The 19,763-nt window shown below is 48.2% G+C and overlaps 1 protein-coding gene and 1 pseudogene across 2 annotated transcripts; both read right to left on the bottom strand.

Moving 5' to 3' along the window:
- Positions 1-1,371: 1,371 nt before the first annotated feature.
- Positions 1,372-3,337, bottom strand: LOC309797793 (uncharacterized protein C2orf78-like; the record flags this gene model as incomplete). The annotated part of the gene is made up of 2 exons (XM_082646203.1): positions 1,372-2,570; positions 3,307-3,337. The coding sequence occupies 2 exons, from the start codon at positions 3,335-3,337 to the stop codon at positions 1,372-1,374; spliced, it is 1,230 nt and encodes a 409-aa protein (XP_082502329.1).
- A 566-nt stretch (positions 3,338-3,903) lies between these two features.
- LOC309797792 (uncharacterized protein C2orf78-like) lies at positions 3,904-6,424 on the bottom strand (annotated as a pseudogene). Its single transcript has 3 exons — positions 6,419-6,424; positions 5,575-5,677; positions 3,904-4,676 (listed from the first exon to the last, which is right to left on the bottom strand). The product of its transcript is annotated as an uncharacterized protein C2orf78-like (transcript).
- Between the last annotated feature and the right edge of the window lie 13,339 nt (positions 6,425-19,763).

The following is a 19,763-nucleotide window of genomic DNA, read 5'->3' as shown; positions in this document are numbered from 1 at the left end:
GGTCCTTGTGGTCTTTTCCTGCCCGTGGCTCTTAGTTTTGCTGATCTTTCTGGATGCAGCTTTCTGAGGGTTGCCTTTAGAGTGCTTGGCCGTGTTCACAGGAGCCCTGCCACTGACTGCAGCATTGCATAGAACCACTTCTCCCCCTAACAGGCACTGTGGATTCTTGGGCTGGATCTTGGCCTTGGGAGCACCACTGGTAGGCTCAGAGGCTTTATGTTTGTTCTTCCTGGGTTGATCAGAGGGAACCTTTATGACACTTGGCTTTTCCTGCACCTGATTCACTTTAATGACCCTGGTGTCTTTGGCTTTGATCACGTTGGGACCTTTGGATGGATGAAGATCTTTCAATGAATTAAAGAGCTGGGGAAGGTGACTATGCTCCGCCAGTGTAGTAGTGTCTGCAAAACCACTGCTAGATTCCATCCCATTTTCAAGTGTCCCTGGGTCCTCAAGACTCAGGCTGTTCTTTCCCAGATGAGCATTTTCAGAACCAGGCTGCTCCTCTTGGCTGACGGGGTCAGTGCAGCCCGGGAGCTGGTGAATATCAGGGATTTCTGAAGGGAGTAGTGGAAGCTCTTGGTTTTCTCTTGGGATCTGGTAGGCATCCAGAGGCTTTGAAAGCTTGGTTGTACTAGCCTCCAAGTTCTTACTCTCTATTTGTCCCTGCCTTGGAGCTGGAGGCAGGGCCAGGAGACTACTGGCACTCTGGACTGGAGCTGTCCCTGAAATGTCCCCAAGTTCGGGTGGTGGATTTCTCTCAAGTATCTGAATACTTCTGCTCCTGCAGGACTCGGGGAGTTCTTGAGTTTGTGTCACACAAAATGCCTGGATTGGAGGTCGCCATCCCAGGGAAGTTTTCATCACCAGGGAAGTCTCCATCCCTACAAAGGAGTCAAGGTAGAAGTCAGTCCCTCGTAAGTGAGATGCTCCCCCTAAACACCAACACAGCAATCATGTACCTTTCAAGGTACGTGATCGCTGTGTTGGTGTTTAGGGGCAAGATGGGCAAGGCATTTCTACTAACTCTTCTTAAGGACCATGGACAGTGTTCTATGCTACGAGATAAGTGGTGACTGTTGTAATTCTTACTGGTGATCATTTCCTGTCACTGATTCTTGGTTTTCTTTGTATTTCACAGGATTGTTATAAGTCAATTAGAAAATGAGTCTTATTTTTCAAAAATGAAATGTTTTACAAAGCCTAGCATTCTCATGTAGAGTCCGTTCAATTCTCCCCACTTTCCTGAGAGGCTAAGAACACTTCACACCATGAGCTAGGAGAGGGAGTAGAGCCCTTCCTGATGAAATAGATGAACAAAGACAGAGTCTTAGCCTGCTTGCTCTGGACAGGATCTCGGACGCTAACGTCTTAAATCCTAAGGTCCAGAGATGGACACTGTTTTTCAGCACTGCTGTCTGGTTTCTGGGCTTCGACTTGAGTTTTCTCAGGACTCTTACCCTCACGTGGGGTACGCCGCCATGGCTGGATAGCTGGGGGTGCCTGGGGGTCTTTAGGGTTGCTTGAATTTCCCAAGACCCGACAGGAAGAGAGCCCAGTTCTCTTATCATTCTTCTTCCCCAGTGCCTGAAAAACCTTCACAGACTCCAGCATGCGCATGCCTAGGGAGGTTCGAGGCTTTTTAATGCTCTCGTGGATAAGCTCAGTTTGGTGTTCCTTTCGCTTCGTCTTGGGAATTGTTGGCTTCTCTTCTGCCTTGACTTTGCTCCCTGACTGCTTCTTCTCTTCAGCCTTCTTTCTTCCTCTGGTCCTTGTGGTCTTTTCCTGCCCGTGGCTCTTAGTTTTGCTGATCTTTCTGGATGCAGCTTTCTGAGGGTTGCCTTTAGAGTGCTTGGCCGTGTTCACAGGAGCCCTGCCACTGACTGCAGCATTGCATAGAACCACTTCTCCCCCTAACAGGCACTGTGGATTCTTGGGCTGGATCTTGGCCTTGGGAGCACCACTGGTAGGCTCAGAGGCTTTATGTTTGTTCTTCCTGGGTTGATCAGAGGGAACCTTTATGACACTTGGCTTTTCCTGCACCTGATTCACTTTAATGACCCTGGTGTCTTTGGCTTTGATCACGTTGGGACCTTTGGATGGATGAAGATCTTTCAATGAATTAAAGAGCTGGGGAAGGTGACTATGCTCCGCCAGTGTAGTAGTGTCTGCAAAACCACTGCTAGATTCCATCCCATTTTCAAGTGTCCCTGGGTCCTCAAGACTCAGGCTGTTCTTTCCCAGATGAGCATTTTCAGAACCAGGCTGCTCCTCTTGGCTGACGGGGTCAGTGCAGCCCGGGAGCTGGTGAATATCAGGGATTTCTGAAGGGAGTAGTGGAAGCTCTTGGTTTTCTCTTGGGATCTGGTAGGCATCCAGAGGCTTTGAAAGCTTGGTTGTACTAGCCTCCAAGTTCTTACTCTCTATTTGTCCCTGCCTTGGAGCTGGAGGCAGGGCCAGGAGACTACTGGCACTCTGGACTGGAGCTGTCCCTGAAATGTCCCCAAGTTCGGGTGGTGGATTTCTCTCAAGTATCTGAATACTTCTGCTCCTGCAGGACTCGGGGAGTTCTTGAGTTTGTGTCACACAAAATGCCTGGATTGGAGGTCGCCATCCCAGGGAAGTTTTCATCACCAGGGAAGTCTCCATCCCTACAAAGGAGTCAAGGTAGAAGTCAGTCCCTCGTAAGTGAGATGCTCCCCCTAAACACCAACACAGCAATCATGTACCTTTCAAGGTACGTGATCGCTGTGTTGGTGTTTAGGGGCAAGATGGGCAAGGCATTTCTACTAACTCTTCTTAAGGACCATGGACAGTGTTCTATGCTATGAGATAAGTGGTGACTGTTGTAATTCTTACTGGTGATCATTTCCTGTCACTGATTCTTGGTTTTCTTTGTATTTCTCAGGATTGTTATAAGTCAATTAAAAAATGAGTCTTATTTTTCAAAAATGAAATGTTTTACAAAGCCTAGCATTCTCATGTAGAGTCCGTTCAATTCTCCCCACTTTCCTGAGAGGCTAAGAACACTTCACACCATGAACTAGGAGAGGGTGTAGAGCCCTTCCTGATGAAATAGATGAACAAAGACAGAGTCTTAGCCTGCTTGCTCTGGACAGGTTCTAGGACCCTAACGTCTTAAACCCTGGTATATATTAAGGAAGTGAGGACAGTTAAACAGGCACTATCATAACAAGAGTTCTGAAACACCTTCTAAAGATACTCTAGCAGTAGAGTAGGGAAGGGAGAGATACAGTGTCGTAGTACAGGGGGAATGATCGGCTACAGCAGTGAAAATTGTGGTACCTATTGGTATGCTCTTGGGGTTCTTGTACATGTAGCATAGATGACCTTTACAGTGTCCCTCCCACCTTCCCACCTGCATTAGGTGTTCTTTTTTAAAAATTTATACTCATTTATTTATTTTATGAACTTATTTATTCTATGTATGTATTTTTTTGGCTGCAATGGGTCTTCATTGCTGTGCACGAGCTTTGTCTAGTTGCGGCTTGTGGGGGGTACTCTTGGTTGCAGTGTGCAGGCTTCTCATTGTAGCGGCTTCTCTTGATGTGCAGCATGGGCTCTAGGCACGTGGGCTTCAGTAGTTGTGGCTCACGGGCTCTAGAATGCAGGCTCAGTAGTTGTGGGACATGGGCTTAATTGCTCCACGGCATGTGTTATCTTCCCAGCCCAGGGCTCGAAACCGTGTCCCTTGCATTGGCAGGCGGATTCTTAACCACTGCACCACCAGGGAAGCCCTAGGTGCTCTTATGTAGAATCTAAAAACAGAGAGTCCTGAGCGAAGGTGGTGGTTATGAAGGGCTCAGGATCTAAATTCTACCTGTCTATACACCACTTCCCAGCTTTAGATTTGACCCCATTTTTGAATGCTGACCTCATTGTTCAACTTTCTTGCTGTTTGTACTCACCTTGAAAACTTGTTTCTGTGATGCGGTGAGCAGACACAGGGTAGTAGATTCCAGAGGTGGAAGCTGGTGGTAAGATATTGGTGGGCTGAATCTCCTTTAGTACCATTACCATTTCTCATGGCACAGAGGCTCTACTTCCTGTGTATGACACAGAGCCATAGGATTGCAGGCAGGAACCAAGTTCTCCATACAGTAAAGACCCCAGTGTGCCGTGGTTATAGTAAGATACCTGGCTTCCTTCCTCGTAGGGAAGTGACAGGTTATGTCCCTGATTTGGAATCTGAGATGGTGTTCCCTGAGCAAGGCTGGCAGAAAGTGATGGATATAGAGGAGCCATGTTATTGGTGTCTGCAGTTTTATCATACTGGGCTGCCATAAGCATGGAGGAAGCAGCTGTGTGCTGGTCAGTGAGTGCCAGAGTAAAGTCTCCGAGTGAAGAAGAATTCTTTTCAGTGCTTCCTGTGATGCCCCACTCAGAAACACCTGGATAGGAAGCAGCTGAAGTGGAGATCTGGCTCTGGTCAGTAACTCCAGATAACATAGTTGTGCTAGAATGTTGGGGAAGGTAGGCACTACACATGTGTGTCTGGAAAGAGGTGGCCGTAGCTGATGCCGAACTGACGGCAGGAGCAGAGACTCTGGAGAAGTTGCAGACACTTGCTGTTAGGGAAGCTGCATTGCTCACCACAGGAGGAGAGTGCTGCAGAGAATTCAGAGTTCCAAGTACAGATGGATTTTGGCAATTTTCTGTAAGAACAAGGGGGTGATGAAAAAATCAGGGAGATTGATAAATTCTCACTATGTTTGAGGAAGGTTCTTGCTTTCAGGACACCTCTACTGTCAATACTTACTGAGAATCCAAAAATCAGACAGTTATGATGGTTGTAAGGACTGAGCAGTTTTACACTCTTCTGTATTAACTGCCTGTGCTCCCATCTTGGGCACAGATGGGCAGAAGACCCAAGTGGTATGGTTCAGACATTGTTCTCTAGGATGGAAGCAACCTTCTCCCTGCCCTATCTTTCCCTTCAGCCTGCACTAGTATTGACTTCTATGCTGTTTCCTAGACTGGAAGCAGTTTAGAACTAGGAGGGCCTTAGAGAACTTCTATTTCCACAGTCTCATTTCATGAGGAAGGAAACGGAGGCTCAGAGAGGTCAGGTTGACTTGTTCAAGTTCTCTCATTATGTTAGTATCCTTACCAGGTTTCAGAACCTAAGTATCCTGACTTCCTTGCCAGGATGCTGCTCTGAGCATGACACTGCCAGAAAGCAGGAGAAATACAACTTATAATACAGGCGTTTTCTTTGTCCGTTAGAAAACAGTACGGCTATTAATTACCCTTGTGATCTTCAGTGTCTCACTTTGCTTGTGCAGTTCCCACGCTCTTACCTAGAGTTCACATATAGCTCAGTCCAAGTGGTAATTAAAGAGTCATTTTTACCCTCTTCAAGCCTGGTTTCTCATTCTACCTCAAAAGGATTACCCGAAAGTGAATTTCTGACGTGCTTTTGGAAAGAAACAAGCGATCTGATTCCTTCAGATTGCTCGTCTGTAAAGTGGTTATAGCACCACCACCAATAATAATGGGGACGTCCTCCTGCTTGGCCATCCCTTTCCCGCTCTCTCCCAGGGCCCTCAACACCGTCTGCTCTGTGCTGCAGCTTGGGACACAGCTGGGCGTCGTGGGCGGCACTGGCTGTCCCCGCGCCACACTGACAGTGACTGTGTCCACTGCGGACCCTGAGCTGCGGGACATCATGGAGGTGAGAGCACCCATCACCGCCTTCTTCCGATGGCCTCGCCTGCAGATGGAGATACGGACCCCCAGAAAGGAGCGCAGGGCCTGCGGGATGGTAGAATGGGGTCTCAGAGACTCTGTGGCAAAGCGCAGATGCAGAGTCACTGGACACTTGTGGGCTGGCCTGCGAGTGGATAGCCGGCCATAGACAGCTGGGTGACCCGGGCCGGCCACGAGAAGTCGGTGGGCGTGGGGAGCGGGCTGGGGGCAGCCGAGCCCTCCTGGCAGGTGCTGGTCCCCCAGTGCCCGGGGCAGGGGTGAGGGGCAGGGCCTACCTAAGTAACTGCCTGTAGAGAACTTGGGTGAGATTGGTCCTTGGAGAGAGAGCTGGGCTCCGAGCACTCTCCTTCAGCTGCCACATCGGCCAAAAGCGAAGTGCGCAGTGTTTGGGCTTTTGCTGGTATTTATAGCTCTGCAACCTGTGAGCGAACAATGGGCTTGCGTTTGCGGGACGCAATAGTTTAGGGAGGGGTGGCACATGTGCAGAGTACAGGTCAGGCCCTGGGGCGCACAGGTGAGGATGCGAGCCTGGACCATCTTGCGCTTCTGAATCTCCCGGGGTCTGACGGTTGGAGGTGTTTGCCTTGAGAGTGATGAGCTTCTTGGCAGGACAGCTGGCATTTCTGGGGGTCCTTATCTCCATCTGCAGGTGAGGCCATCAGAAGAAGGTGGTGATGGGTGCTCTCACCTCCATGATGTCCCGCAGCTCAGTGTCCGCAGTGGTCACAGTCTCTGTCAGTGTGGCGCGGGGGCAGCCAGTGCCGCCCACGACACCCAGCTGTGTCCCGAACTGCAGCACAGAGCAGTCGGTGTTGAGGGCCCTGGGAGCGAGCGGGAAAGGGATGGCCAGCAGGAGCAAGTCCCCACAGTCATAGGGGGGAACGACAACCAGAGAAGTGGCCCCGATGGCACCGGGGATGCACGACCTGCATTTAGGCCCCTGGGGGTCTCTTTCTTCGTGCCCAGACCTGGACCTCTGCAGAGAAACCTCCACGCCAAGAGGGCAGAAGACAGCTGCAACAGGACACTCCACAACACTTGTATGGTCTCTTGCCCCAAACGAAACGCCATCACGAGCTCATATAGCTCCACCCAAGGTTTCCTGCCCGTGAAGAGAATGAGGTGTCCCACCATACTGCAAGGGCTGCCCCAGAAGTCCTCAAAGAATAGGAGCGAGGAGGGCCCTCCATCACCCTCTGCAACTCCGGTGGTTTCCCAGAGAAAAAGCCAGGCTGACAAAGATGCAGAGGCAATAAGAGGGCAGAAACGGCCCTGGAGGGACTGCTCTCCCACACCTGACAGTCCCAGGCCCCGAAAACGCAGGTTTCCTCTGCTGCCGCACAGGCAATGGGAGACTCTGAGGCTGCCCTCACCCCCTCAGCTGGGTTTCCGGGTCACCGACGAAGACCTAGACTCAGAGAAGGAAGCAGTGCTCCGTCGCATCAACAGTGCGTTGCGGGGTGAGACCTAGGCCATCGGGGGCCTGGGCACCACGCAGCCTTCCTGTCCCTTCCCGCTGCCTGCTGCAGGGGCAGCTTCTCCGTAGAAAATGTTTCTTAGTTATTTCTATTTTAATACGATCATGGTACATTAAAATGTGTTAGTGCTTGCCTGTGAACACTAAGGTCACTTGATTTGTAATTTTCTAGATTGTTCTATATTTTTGTGACTAAAGGCATTACTTGGGGGAATTAAAAGAATATCTTGAAGCGATTTGGGCTTTTGATCTGCCACTAGTTCCTATTTAACCTTAATTCAGAGGTCGGATTCTTTGCCCCAAGGAAACAGAATAGTATAAAAAGAAAGACTGTGAGTGTCAGATGGTGGCAGTGATTAAGTATAGCAAGAGATGCCTTTGCAAGTGACTGTGGGTCCCAGAAGACTCTCACTTAGCTGTGTGATCCTGGGCAAGTCACTTCACCTAAATCTCTGAATTATAGGGCTGTGGTGATGACTTAAAAGTGACTGGGCATGGTGGACACTCGGAAATCCTGGGCTCTCAATAAAGCCACTGCCCTGCTCCTTGGTCCTTTGGAATTACTATATTAGTAAAATTGATACTTGACAGTAATGTTAGCTTAAAGTTTATTTTGTCTATTTCATCTCAGCCTTTTGGCTAAGCCTTTTGCTTTACAGTGGTGTGTTAGTTTCTGCTGTATAACAAAGTGAATCAACTATACATATACATACATCCCCATATCCCCTCCCTCTTCGTCTCCCTCCCACCGTCCCTATCCCACCCCTCTAGGTGGTCACAGAGCACCCAGGTGATCTCCCTGTGCTGTGGAGGTGGTGGGGGTGATGGGGGTGATGGGGGGTCCAGGGCAGAGCCAGACTTCCCAGGGGCCCCTCCAGGAGGGTGGATCCATCCCTCCTGACCCTCAGCCCCGCCTCCTACCTGGTGAGGGGGTGGGATGTGGTGGGGTTGGGGGAGGAGGTTGGGAGGGTACTCATTGTTACTTAACAGGATTCAGTGATGCAGATGGGTGGAGCTGGGGGTGTCAGGAGCCAGCGCAATGCTAAGAAAGTGGGGGAGGAAAGCTGCAGGGAGATCGTGTAGATTTTACAGCCTATCCCAGGACCTCAAGTGCCTGGACAAGACCAGGTCCTTCTGGATGAGAATCATAAAAAGGGGGAAGGAGGGGATGGGGAAGAGCTACAAAGAGGAGCTCATGAATAAGAGAAAGAGAATTTAAAGAGGCAGAAAGAGGAATAAATCACATGTAGATTGTCGCTCTCTCTTCAGGAGTCTTCAAAATCCACCAAGTAATGCTCTGCATGGAGAATTGCCAGAATGGCGGTGGGGTGACCTTGGAAAAGGAAAGGGGAGGGTGGGGAGGGTCAGGGTCTAGGTGAGGACTCAGGGTCCTGCTGTGCCTGGTGGGATAAAGCCTGACCTTTGAACCTTTTCTGTCCCCATCTCTACGTTCTCGCCTAGGTCCTCCATCGTGTCACTTCGGCAATGTGGGGGTGGGTCTCTGATCTCCAACATCATTTCCCAGCCCTCAAACTCTATAACTGTGGCCAGAGATGAATGCCTGTGTCATCCTGTTTCTCCAAAAAGGCAGTCACTTTCCCCATGTCACTGCATAAATTGCTTTCCATCTCTCCCCCTCCCTTCAGGACTTAACTTCCCTGCCTGTTTTCTCTCTTGAGTAAAAGCCCATTTCCTGTCTCTTTGTCAACCTCCATCCATCACTGTTCTCCAACATGGGAACGTGGAAGGAATAATCATGGGTATTCCACCACCGTATCCTATCCTGGGAACCCCTACCATGATCCCGTGGTTGTGCTGGGCTCTGTGGGAGAGACTGACAACCAGATCCACGTAGTGAGTGACTGTCCTGTCCTGGGGTGACCTTAGGTTCTTGGGAGACATTTGAACCTTATAGCAACCCCATACATGCTCTGAAGATGAACACAAGCTTAGAGGTAAAGTAACTTGTCCAAATTCTCTTGTTCTGCCAGTGATGCAACAAGGGTTCTCCAGCAGGAGGATATATGCCCACATGAGTAAACAGTACCTGCTAGATTGTCCCGGAGTCCTGGAAGGACTGGGGAGGAGGGGACCTGGGCCAGCCTGGGGGAAGGGCACAGAGTGGGCATGGCTGGGGTATGGGGGAGCAGGGGCAGTGCTGCCTGGCTGCAGCAGTGGGTTCTGAGAGGAGAAGTGACTCCCTGGCCCTGCCTTCCAGACTCTGTCTGCTCTGTCCTTCCTGCTCTGTCCTGGGGCAGGTCAGTCCCAGAGGACAAGGTCAGCAGGGCTATGAGGACAAGTGTGTGGGGCCAGCCCGACAACCCTTCACAGCCTCCTCGAGAATTCCTGCCAGCCATGGAGGGGCTCGGGGGGCAGCTGAACATAGGCCTCATTCCTGGTCCCAGGATTTGGGTTGTGGGTGAGCAGTGGAGGCGAGAAATGTGCTCCAGGGTGTGCTTCCCCCTCACCTCTCCAGGAGGACCCAGGAACCCGTACAGGAAGCTGGGAGGACATCATGTCTAACCTCCCCACCCCTGGGAGCGCCCTTAAACCAGGAGTAAACCTGAGGACAGGACATGAAGGTGCCGCCACAAGACCTGAATGTGCAGAGGGAGCGCGTCTGCTTCTCACCCAGCACCGGGATCGCACACGGAGAACTGTGTCCAGGTTCAAGTGTTCGTGAGGGAGTCGTGTCCCACCAGATGGCCTCATCCCAGCTCAACCCCCAAACCCCAAACCAATAACGCTTGTGCTTTATTCCCAAGAGATGCCAACCAAATGCAAGCAAAGGCTTTACTTTGGCAAAGGCAGAAAAGACCAGTTCTTATGGGAAAGATAATCTTAAATAGCAAAAGACATTTGAACGCCATAGGCTTAGTATCTCCCACTCTTATGTCATTAATACATGCAAAGAGAAAAACAAGCCCTCACACACATTTCCTTCTCCTTTCTTATTTCATATCCCTCTTCCTCAGTCTCCACAGGGGCATGTGTATCCTGATTGCTGCTGGGGACCCTCGCCCATTGGATCCTACCTGAGCATTTGTCCCTACCTGGAGAGAGTCTTTGTCCTCACTTGAGTCGTGTATGCTCTCCACACGCCATTCTTTAGAGACACAAACATGAGCAATAAAGTTATTAGAGAAAGTGGCTCACCCGTGCCTCCCCTTCCAGTGGAGGCCATGCTGGCTCACTCAGCATCATCTGGCTCCTTCCTCTGGGTTCTCAGCCCCCCCGGGCTCCCTGGAGCCAGAGCCCTTCACCAAGACATTGATCACAGTTGCAAACCTTCACCGAGAGGATTCGCCTTCAACTCGTCACTTCCCCGTTTCCACCAGATCCTTCTAGCTCTAGCCTCCAGTCTGATTAGCCTGCAAATCCAACCGTGATGCACATGCTTTGGGTTAAATGACTTCAAGGAACAGATCCAGTGGTGGGCAGCTGCCCAAAAGAATGTTCTGTGAGGATGGAAGTGTTCTCTATTGATTGGGCCCTTGAAACGGGGCTAGTGTGATGGGGGACTGAATGTTTCATTTGATTTGCTTTCATTAATTTAAATATGAGCAGACACCTCTGACTCGTGGCCACCATGGGACAGTGCAATACTAGAGATCAGAAGATAAGGAAGACATAAGCTCCCCTCCCCTTGTTGCTCCTTGCTTTGGAGTAGTTAGATGGCCTGATCTGACCATGCATTTGTAAGTTCTTCCTGGCCTCACATACACGTGCCAGGCCCTAAGTGAGGCCCTGGGGACACAGACAGTAAGGTCAACACCCAGGTCCTAGAGGATTCCCAGCAGGGGACCCACCTGTCAGCAGAGATGAAGAGCAAGGCCGGGCACACCTGTCCTAGATGTAATCAGAACAGCAGGGTCAGGGGTGAGGGAGGGATGCTTCAGGAGCCCACCCGTCTCATCCCTGATCTGGATTAGAACCTGGGCAGGCCCCTGGCTTGGTGTGGACCCAGCAGGCCTGGACAAGCTGAGGAGGGACCCTCTCTACTCCTGAACTGGATCCCAGTCTGGGGTGGGGGGATGTACATTAGACATTTATGGGGCCTAAGACGGGTTGTCTAGGGCTGACCACTGGGGTGAGAATTGATGAGGAAGATACAGGCAGTGCCCTTGCAGTGGTCACCTACGTCCGAGTTTCCTGCCCCCACAAGTGGGAGGACACAGAATTTGGGCCTGAGAATTCCAAGACAATTTTGAAGAAACTCTCAAATTGATGACTCTCGGTCATAGAGAAGAGTAGGAAGGACCACCTCGACTCTGGGATCAGCCCCCATCTCTTTCCTGAACTCCACTGTGGTCCATGCCTGTCTCATCTCCTTTGCAACTAGAATGTCCTACAGCTGCCCTGGCAGCTGTAGTGTGAAGTAGTGTGAAGGCTCTTCAGTTTAAAAGTGTTTCTGAGCCAGACAACACTTGGCCAACAGTGTGTGGACAAGGACTGGTTGTCAGGCAACTTCCAGAAACAGGTGAAAACTAGAAACTTGTCCTTCCTGGCCCCAGGCGGAAGAGGCCTGGGAAATTCCGTGTCTCTGGCCTGTATTCTGACCCATCCCTGTGGACTCATCTCCTGGCCAATCCCAGCTGGAACCTGGTTGAGGCCAGCTCTGCCCACGAAAGCCAGCACGTTTTTTTTCCTCAGAAAGTGAGTGATTCCAGACTACGTCCCACTTTCCCTTGTTCCTGACACCACCTGCAATTGCAAAGAAAACACGATGAGGACCTGTTCACACAGCTCTCCGTTCTGTTCTCTTGGTGACTTTAGGAAACCAGATGGGAAGCTGTGGTCAGGTCAAAGGTCCCCAAAACAAGGGTAGAGGACACCTTTGGAAAAGGCACAAGCTTTCCTGAAAGGTGTGTCTATCGAGTCCAGTTTGGTCGGCGATGCCAAAGTTCTTCATCCAAGGAGGGATACTACTGCCAAGCGAAACTTCCCCCGCCGTGTAGTTTATGACTGATGCCGTCATTTGTAAATGCCCCCTTGGATCAGTTATCAGTCGGTAAAAGACTCTCACTCAATACTCCCCTTCCCTGCCCGCCATGGAAATGGTATATATCATCCCTGATGTACCTGGTCAGCTTTCAAATTTGACTGAAAAGGAAAGAAACCAAGAAAGCAGCATTTCTATCAAAGAGAGGCGAGCTTACCTTGACCTTCCTCTGCTCTGTCACTGGGAAAATCCTTTAACAGGTCCTGCGTTGAGTTGGGGGGGTCTAAGAGAACCCACAGTGACCAACAGGACATTGGTGGCACCTCTCAGAAATTACTCAGGGGGCTTTGCTAGATGTGGACCCAGGGTGAGGGGTCGTGGATATGGTTGGATAACAAGGATGGACCAAGGTGCTGCTGGGCCATTCTTCTTGGTGAATTGAAGGAAGTCAAAGGAGAGGAACATGAAAGAAATGAGAAACAGAGCCCTTGGTTTGGCTTTGTTGCTCAAGGTGACCTAAAGCAATGCGAAGGAATCAGCCTACGAGTGGTCCTGACCTGCAGGCTGTGATTCAGTGACGTGGTCCCCCCGCCCCTCCTGCCCGTTCTGAAGCTCATCTCGAATGCCACTGTCTTCCTGATCTATTCCAAGACCATTTCAGTCTCCACGATGCAATGATGGTACAACGACATCGGCCATCAGTGGCATGGGATCTCACACTTGTTTAAAAGACTTTTCTTAGTGGGAGAGATTTAACTGTAGGCAGTGCATTCTACTGTTCTTGAGAATCCTCTGCCATGAAGACACTCAAATTCAGAAGATATGAGAACACTGACATATTGCCACTTAAAAATAACCCATGGGACTTCCCTGGTAGCACAGTGGTTAAGACTCTGGGCTCCCAATGCAGGGGGACCCGGGTTTGATCCCTGGTCAGGTAACTGGATCCCACATGCATGTCCCAACTAAGAGTTCAAATGCCACAACTAAGGAGCCTGCGAGCTGCAACTAAGGAGCCTGCCTGCCGCAACTAAGAACCGGCGCAACCAAATAAATAAATAAATGTTTTTTAAAAACAAAAATAAAAATAACCCTTAGTAGCCATACGTTATTTTTACCTCCAGTCTTCCTTTTCTTTGTCACATGTGTGTATTCATTGAGAGAGGTGGCTATCCTTGCTCGGGTAGCAGTCTGGAGGTGGACTAGTCCACTCTGGAGGGGAGATGGGGGTGAGTAGCAATGCTCTCCAACATGGCTGCGCCAGAGAGCTGTGGCAAGGGGGATGAGCACCAGGCACCTTGAGTTCTTATTTGTCACTGTCCCCAGGGTGCATAGCTCAAGGATTTCAGGATTTCTAGGGCTCCCGGCGATAATGCTGCCAAATGCACTAAACTTATGTGCGTTGGGCCGGCTTCTAAGGAGTGATGACCCAGAACTGGCAGAAGGTGACCCAGTTGTCCTAGGTGCTGCCTTCCGTGCTCAGCATCTATGAGCTGACCAGAAGCATGTGGACTCTCTGCGTGCTTTTCACACTAACGATGATGCCCAAGCCTGCGTAAGACGCATCTGTAGTGACTGTTGGGAAAGCACCACTGAAAGACCCACAGCCTCTCTGGGATTGCGGGCTTGGTGCACTGGGACTGGAACAGTCCCCCCTGTGTCGCTTGGCCCTACATTCTTCTTCCGTATTAGGAGAACCTCTCCCTGGTCTCCTTGGTTACACTGCTGCCTTGCTGGACCTCTCTGCTGGGGACTGTGCTCTTTCGGCATCTTGCTTAGGGCCATACATGGATTCACTGCAGGGACGCAATAGCTGCCGGGCCTACCCCGTCATTGCTCCAAGACTTCAGCTCCGTGCTGTTAACTTTCCCCCAAACCATGACTGTCTTCATCCTGGTCTCAGCACCCAGCCATCCCCGCCGCGCAAGATGCTCATCAGCACAGCTGCTGGGAGCACTGCAGGCAAATACCGCACATCTTTCCACAGGTCACAGAATATCATCCTCGCGCCACCTCGTGGACATACTGTGCATTTGCCCATTAGTGCGGTCATCAGGGTCCTCCTATTCCCTACAAGTTACATCTACAGGATTAATAAACAGGGGACTTCCCTGGCGGTCCAGTGGTTAAGAGTCCACGCTCACAATGCAGGAGTCATGGGTTCGATCCCTGGTCAGGGAACTAAGATCCCCCATGCAGCGTAGCGGGGCCAAAAGGTAAAAAACAAAAAACCAGCCTATGTTGTTTTCACTCTTCCAGCGACATCCACATGCCCTCCTTTCAGCCCAGAGATGAGCGTGTTTGGCTCCACGAAAACTGAAAGCCCAGCTCACGGTTTGCATGCTGTATAAACTTGTTCTTATCTTGAGATAAATTATTTCCACTGTCTTTTGTTTTTACACTTGAAATTTAGCCTCACAGAACACGGATCACAGTTTTCAGCTACATGCATCTTTTTCAGTTTTTCTTAATTAGATAATACAGGAGCGCTGGGCTCTGTCTTTACAATGACCAAAGAATCCAGCAAAAAGCAAACACCGGGTGATTACTTTCTAGATGCAATACAATTTAATCCAACCATTTAGAATTAACCTGGCCCCTCACAGACCATCTCCCCGAGTCTTTATTCCCATTGCTAAAACATTGAATCTGTAAGAGTCATCTAATCACGTGATTTCTTCTTGATGTTTAAAAAAATTTTTTTCTTAATTTTGTTGAAGTATAGTTGATTTACAATGTGGTGTTAATTTCTACTGTATGGAAAAGTGGTTCATATATATATATATATATACATATCTATATATACATTCTTTTTCATATTCTTTTCCTTTATGGTTTATCACACGATATTGAATATAGTTCCCTGTGCTATACAGTAGGACCTTGTTTCTCCATCCTATGTATAATAGTTTGCATCTGCTAATCCCAAGCTCCCAGTCCATCCCTCCTTTACCCCCCTACCCCTTGGCAACCACAAGTCTGTTCTCTGTGTCTGCTAATCACATGATAAATCATTATCAAATAGGACCAAAATTCAGTCTTACAAAAAATGTATACAAAGAAAGAAAAGATACCTAATTTATGATACATTTTTAGGTGGGGAAAAACAGTAAGATTATGTTCAAGTTGATTGTGATTTGAAAACAAAACTGTTATATCACAAATTAAGCACAATTTAATCAGTCAAATTAATCAGACCAGTTTCTTCCATGATATCTGGAGATTCATTGTTCCTCTTTACTTTGCTTAAGGCCTCACGTCCCACATAGTATGGAAAATACTCTTCCATTTAGTTCCACATCCTCCTTCTGTCCATGGATACCTCCTGGTGTCCAGCAATGGTACCTCTGTCCCCATATTGCCATCTGCAGAGATATCCCATCTCCCACAAACTACAGAGTATTGCTAAACCAAAATACAGAAGACACAAATAAATGGAAAGATATCCTGTGTTCACAGAGTGGAAGACTTTGTGATACATTATTTAAGAAGACTTCGCAGGTTTTGCTTCCAGTAAAATTGTGATCTGAACCTACAGAGGTCCTGCCTGACTCTGTCACATGAAGGTGTTGCAAACCAATGACCTGTCAGGACCACAGAGAAAACTGAGTTGTTTACAAACAGGGAAAACAAAAGCCTGGAGTCAGGCCTTAGATTGCTCCTGCACTCGGAGTAGCAAAACGTGGAAACAGAAAATTGTGTTTGAACATTGCTAACTTACATGGTCTTAATTATCCTGAGAGCTGGGGACTTGGGGGCAGCGGAGGCAATGCCCTTAACTGGACACGGGGCAGGTGGAGCAGAACATGGAAGATGAGCCTCTGAGCCCACAGGACCCAGAGACCCAGCACCCAGAGAGGCCTGGGGAGGGGGAAGGGGGAGTTTTGCATTAGTACGTGGGGCTCAGGCATGTGATTAAGTTAAGGATCTTGAGATGGGTGGATTATCCTAGATTATCCTGGTGGCTTGGTGGACTCGATGTAATTACAAGCGTCCTTATTAGAGGAAGACAGTCAGCTAAGTACTTTCTAACTGATATGTCATTTAGTTCTCCAGAATCACCCAACCCTGAATGCTCAAATGTCAACATATTAGGCCTGACTGCAACAGCACAAAACTAGTGGGCTGCCATTTGATTTATTTGGTCCTGCGAACATATCTATGGTGTTGGGCAGATGTTGCCTCCATTAGCTGGAACCCTCTCCTTCCACTATGAACATGACCTGTAGCCCCTGGAGAATGAGAATCAGAGTTTCAAGCAGCAGTTTCAGGTGCCGGACCCACTTTCATCACTGCTTCCATTTATTCCTAGGGAGCTGGAAAATTCCTTTGCACACTGATAAACCAAATAACTATCTCTTTATCAAATATTTATAGAGCAGCACTATAGGGCCACAAACTGGTAAATTCAAAGGAGTGTCTGATACAATGGTTTTCAACACTGGTACATTAGAATCACCCAAGGAACTTCAAAAAAACGCTCATCCTATGCCAGACTATTTAAATAAGAACTTCTAGGGTACATCAACATTTTAAAATATGCTCCCCAGGGTTGAGAACTGTTGGCCTTGTGAGAAAGACAGACAAGAAATCAATGCTTACAGGAATGTGAGGCTGGAAAGACTCTAATTGAGTGGATATACATTTTTTGGTACATTCTCAGTCAGGAGTTATAAGAGGCACAAATGTTATTAGATACCATTCATCACAGTTTTTATACATGCAGAGGCCAGTGCAACAGGTGTGCTTTCGGAGAAAAAAAAAAAAAAACATCCAGGGAGTTTTATTCTACACTTGAAAGAATGATCACTCCAAGAATGAGAATGTTTGCTTTATCAGGCAAGGCAAACCACAGGGAAAACCATGTTACTGTGTGTTGAAGACTGGATTCTCTAGAAGTGATGATGAGACAGAATTTAGGGAGCAAGATGTTTATAAGGGATCAACACCTGAGTAAGGAAGGGGAGGAAGCAAGATTGGGTGGAGGAAAAACTGAGATGTAAGTTCTACAAAGCCTTGGCCAATCCAGCAGAGTTCTGAAGCAAGTATTGCCTGTCAGAATGGCCGAGCCTTTACACCTCTTCTTCATTCAGTCACAGGATGCAGGCTGCCCCAGCGAGGGCATGACCTCAGCCAATGTTATTCTGTACAGATGAGATAGATCCTGAAGTTGGTGACAGCTAGAGGCTGTCTGTGGACTACACTCCCTATTGCTAAGTAACGAGTCATTCCTTCAAGGGGGACCTAGGCAGCTTATCTCAGTGTTTATCGTTCGGTACTATAACAATGGACACCATGGGCCAAGAGGTAATTTTTCTTCTCAGGAATTTTTTCTAACCCAGGCCTCTCTCTCTCTCTCTCTCTCTCTCTCTCTCTCTCTCTCTCTCTCTCGGAACACAAGAAAGAAAAATTAGGACTATTTGTTGACAATATTTAAGCAACAAAACCCCTTGAAGTTTAGTAAGACCATAGGATGACTGTCCCTTGTCCTTATGTTTTGGACTGAACTAGTGGTTTGTCCAAGGTCTCAGCAAAGGCATCCAGCTGAGGCAGGATGCATCCCACATGCAGCCACTGATGTTCCCTACTTAAAGGATATGTGGGGAGCAAATTGAGGTTGAAAGGAAAGGAACTATATCCTATTTGAACACACCTCCTCCTCCCCAGGTGTCTTTCAACTTCATTGTTTCTAAGAAACCTCTTGATTCAAAGCCTAGAGATTCAGGATTTTATTGGTCATCTATAATTGTATAACAAATTACCTCAAACTCAGAGGCTTAAAATAATAAACATTTGTTATCTCACAGTTTCTGGAATTGGGGAGTGGTTTAGCTTGGTGGTTCTGACTCAGGTTCTCTCATGAGGTTGCAGCCAAGCTGTTGGTCGGGACTGCAGTCATCTCAAGGCTCTACTGGAGAAGAACCTGCTTTCAACATGGCTGTTAACAGGTCTCAGAATACCTGCTTCCAAGCTCATTCACATGGTTGCTGGCAGTCCTCAGTTCCTAACCATATGGCTTCTCCATAGCCTACCTGAATGTCCTCATGACATGGCAGCTAGCTTTCCTTTTCCTAGAGCTGTGTCATAATGCAGCAGCTGACTTCCCCAGAGTAAGTGATTCAAGAGACAGCAAGAGAGCATGAGTGGGCACCAAAGACAGAAGCTGCAGTCTTTTTATAACCTAATTTTGGCAGTGACATCCCATCACTTCTACCACACTCTGTTCACTACAAGCAAGTTCCTAAGTCCAGCTCATGCTCAAGGGGAGTTTTCTTCAGAGGAAATGTATCAAAGAATTTATAAATATATCTTTAAAATTACAACAAAATTAACACAGAAGAGAAAGGTTTGGAGTTCAGTTAGGTTTGTTTTTGCAATCGGGTAAGAAAGAAAGAAACAATCCAACAAAAGCCATTAGCCATGTCCACTGCAGAAAGTGTTTTAATTTAGCAAGAGTAAAGACTCTCCCCAGCTGCAATACTCCCCAGCAGGCATCTATGCCTACTAAACCAGGAACGCCACTTCCCAAAAGCAAAAGCAAAGTCAAATGCAGTAAATCCCCTACATGCGGATGAGTTCCATTCCAAGGGCATAGAGATTTGTCATTTTTAGGAAGATGACAAATTCATAAGTCCAATTTGTTCAAGTCCAACAAAGTTAGCCTAGGTACCCAACTAACACAATTGGCTATATAGTACTGTACTGTAACAGGCTTATAATACTTTTCACACAAATAATACATAAAAAACAAACACAAAAAACAAAGAAAACTTTTAAAATCTTACAGTACAGTACCTTGAAAAGTACAGTAGTGCAGTACAACAGCTGGTGTACAGGGGCTGGCATCGAGTGAACAGGCAAGAAGTTACTGACTGGAGGAGGGAGAGGAGGTGGTGGTGGAGCTGAAGGATCATCAGCAACAGGAGACAGAGGGCAAGCTGCAACTTCACTCACGCCTGACGTTGATGGAATGCACGTTCACATCTTTGAAAGTCCGAAACTTGAAGGTTCATATGAAGGGGACTTACTGTACAGAAATGTCTTCATTCACTGGACTGTATCTTTAGAAATAACACGACCCTGAATCCTCCTCACTTTAGGTCCTTAGGCTTAATCTCCAAGGTAGTACATGTTTTTCTTGTTTTTAATACTTTTTAAATTGGAGGGCTTCCCTGGTGGCGCAGTGGTTGAGAGTCTGCCTGCCGATGCGGGGGACGCAGGTTCGTGCCCCGGTCCGGGAGGATCCCACATGCCGTGGAGCGGCTGGGCCCGTGAGCCATGGCCGCTGAGCCTGCGCGTCCGGAGCCTGTGATCCGCAATGGGAGAGGCCACAGCAGTGAGAGGCCCGCGTACCGCAAAAAAAAAAAAAAAAAAAAAAAAAAAAATTGGAGGAAAATTTAAAATACAGAAAAGTACAAAGAAAAAAATAATCATCATCCATACTTTCACCTTCCAGAGTTAACTGTTACTGTCTCAGCAGAGATGTTTTATTTGTTTTTTTTGTTTCTGTTTTAACATAAATATCCCATTTGTTTTATGACTACCGTGGCTTCTCTATCATTAAATTCTTTATTTTGATCGAATTCTTGGCTGCCTTCATTGTCAAGAAGTTTT

This window comes from Mesoplodon mirus (assembly GCF_964341445.2).
Source record: "Mesoplodon mirus genome assembly, contig: HAP1_SCAFFOLD_986, whole genome shotgun sequence".
Taxonomy (NCBI): domain Eukaryota; kingdom Metazoa; phylum Chordata; class Mammalia; order Artiodactyla; family Ziphiidae; genus Mesoplodon; species Mesoplodon mirus.
This window is presented reverse-complemented; position numbering and strand designations above follow the sequence as displayed.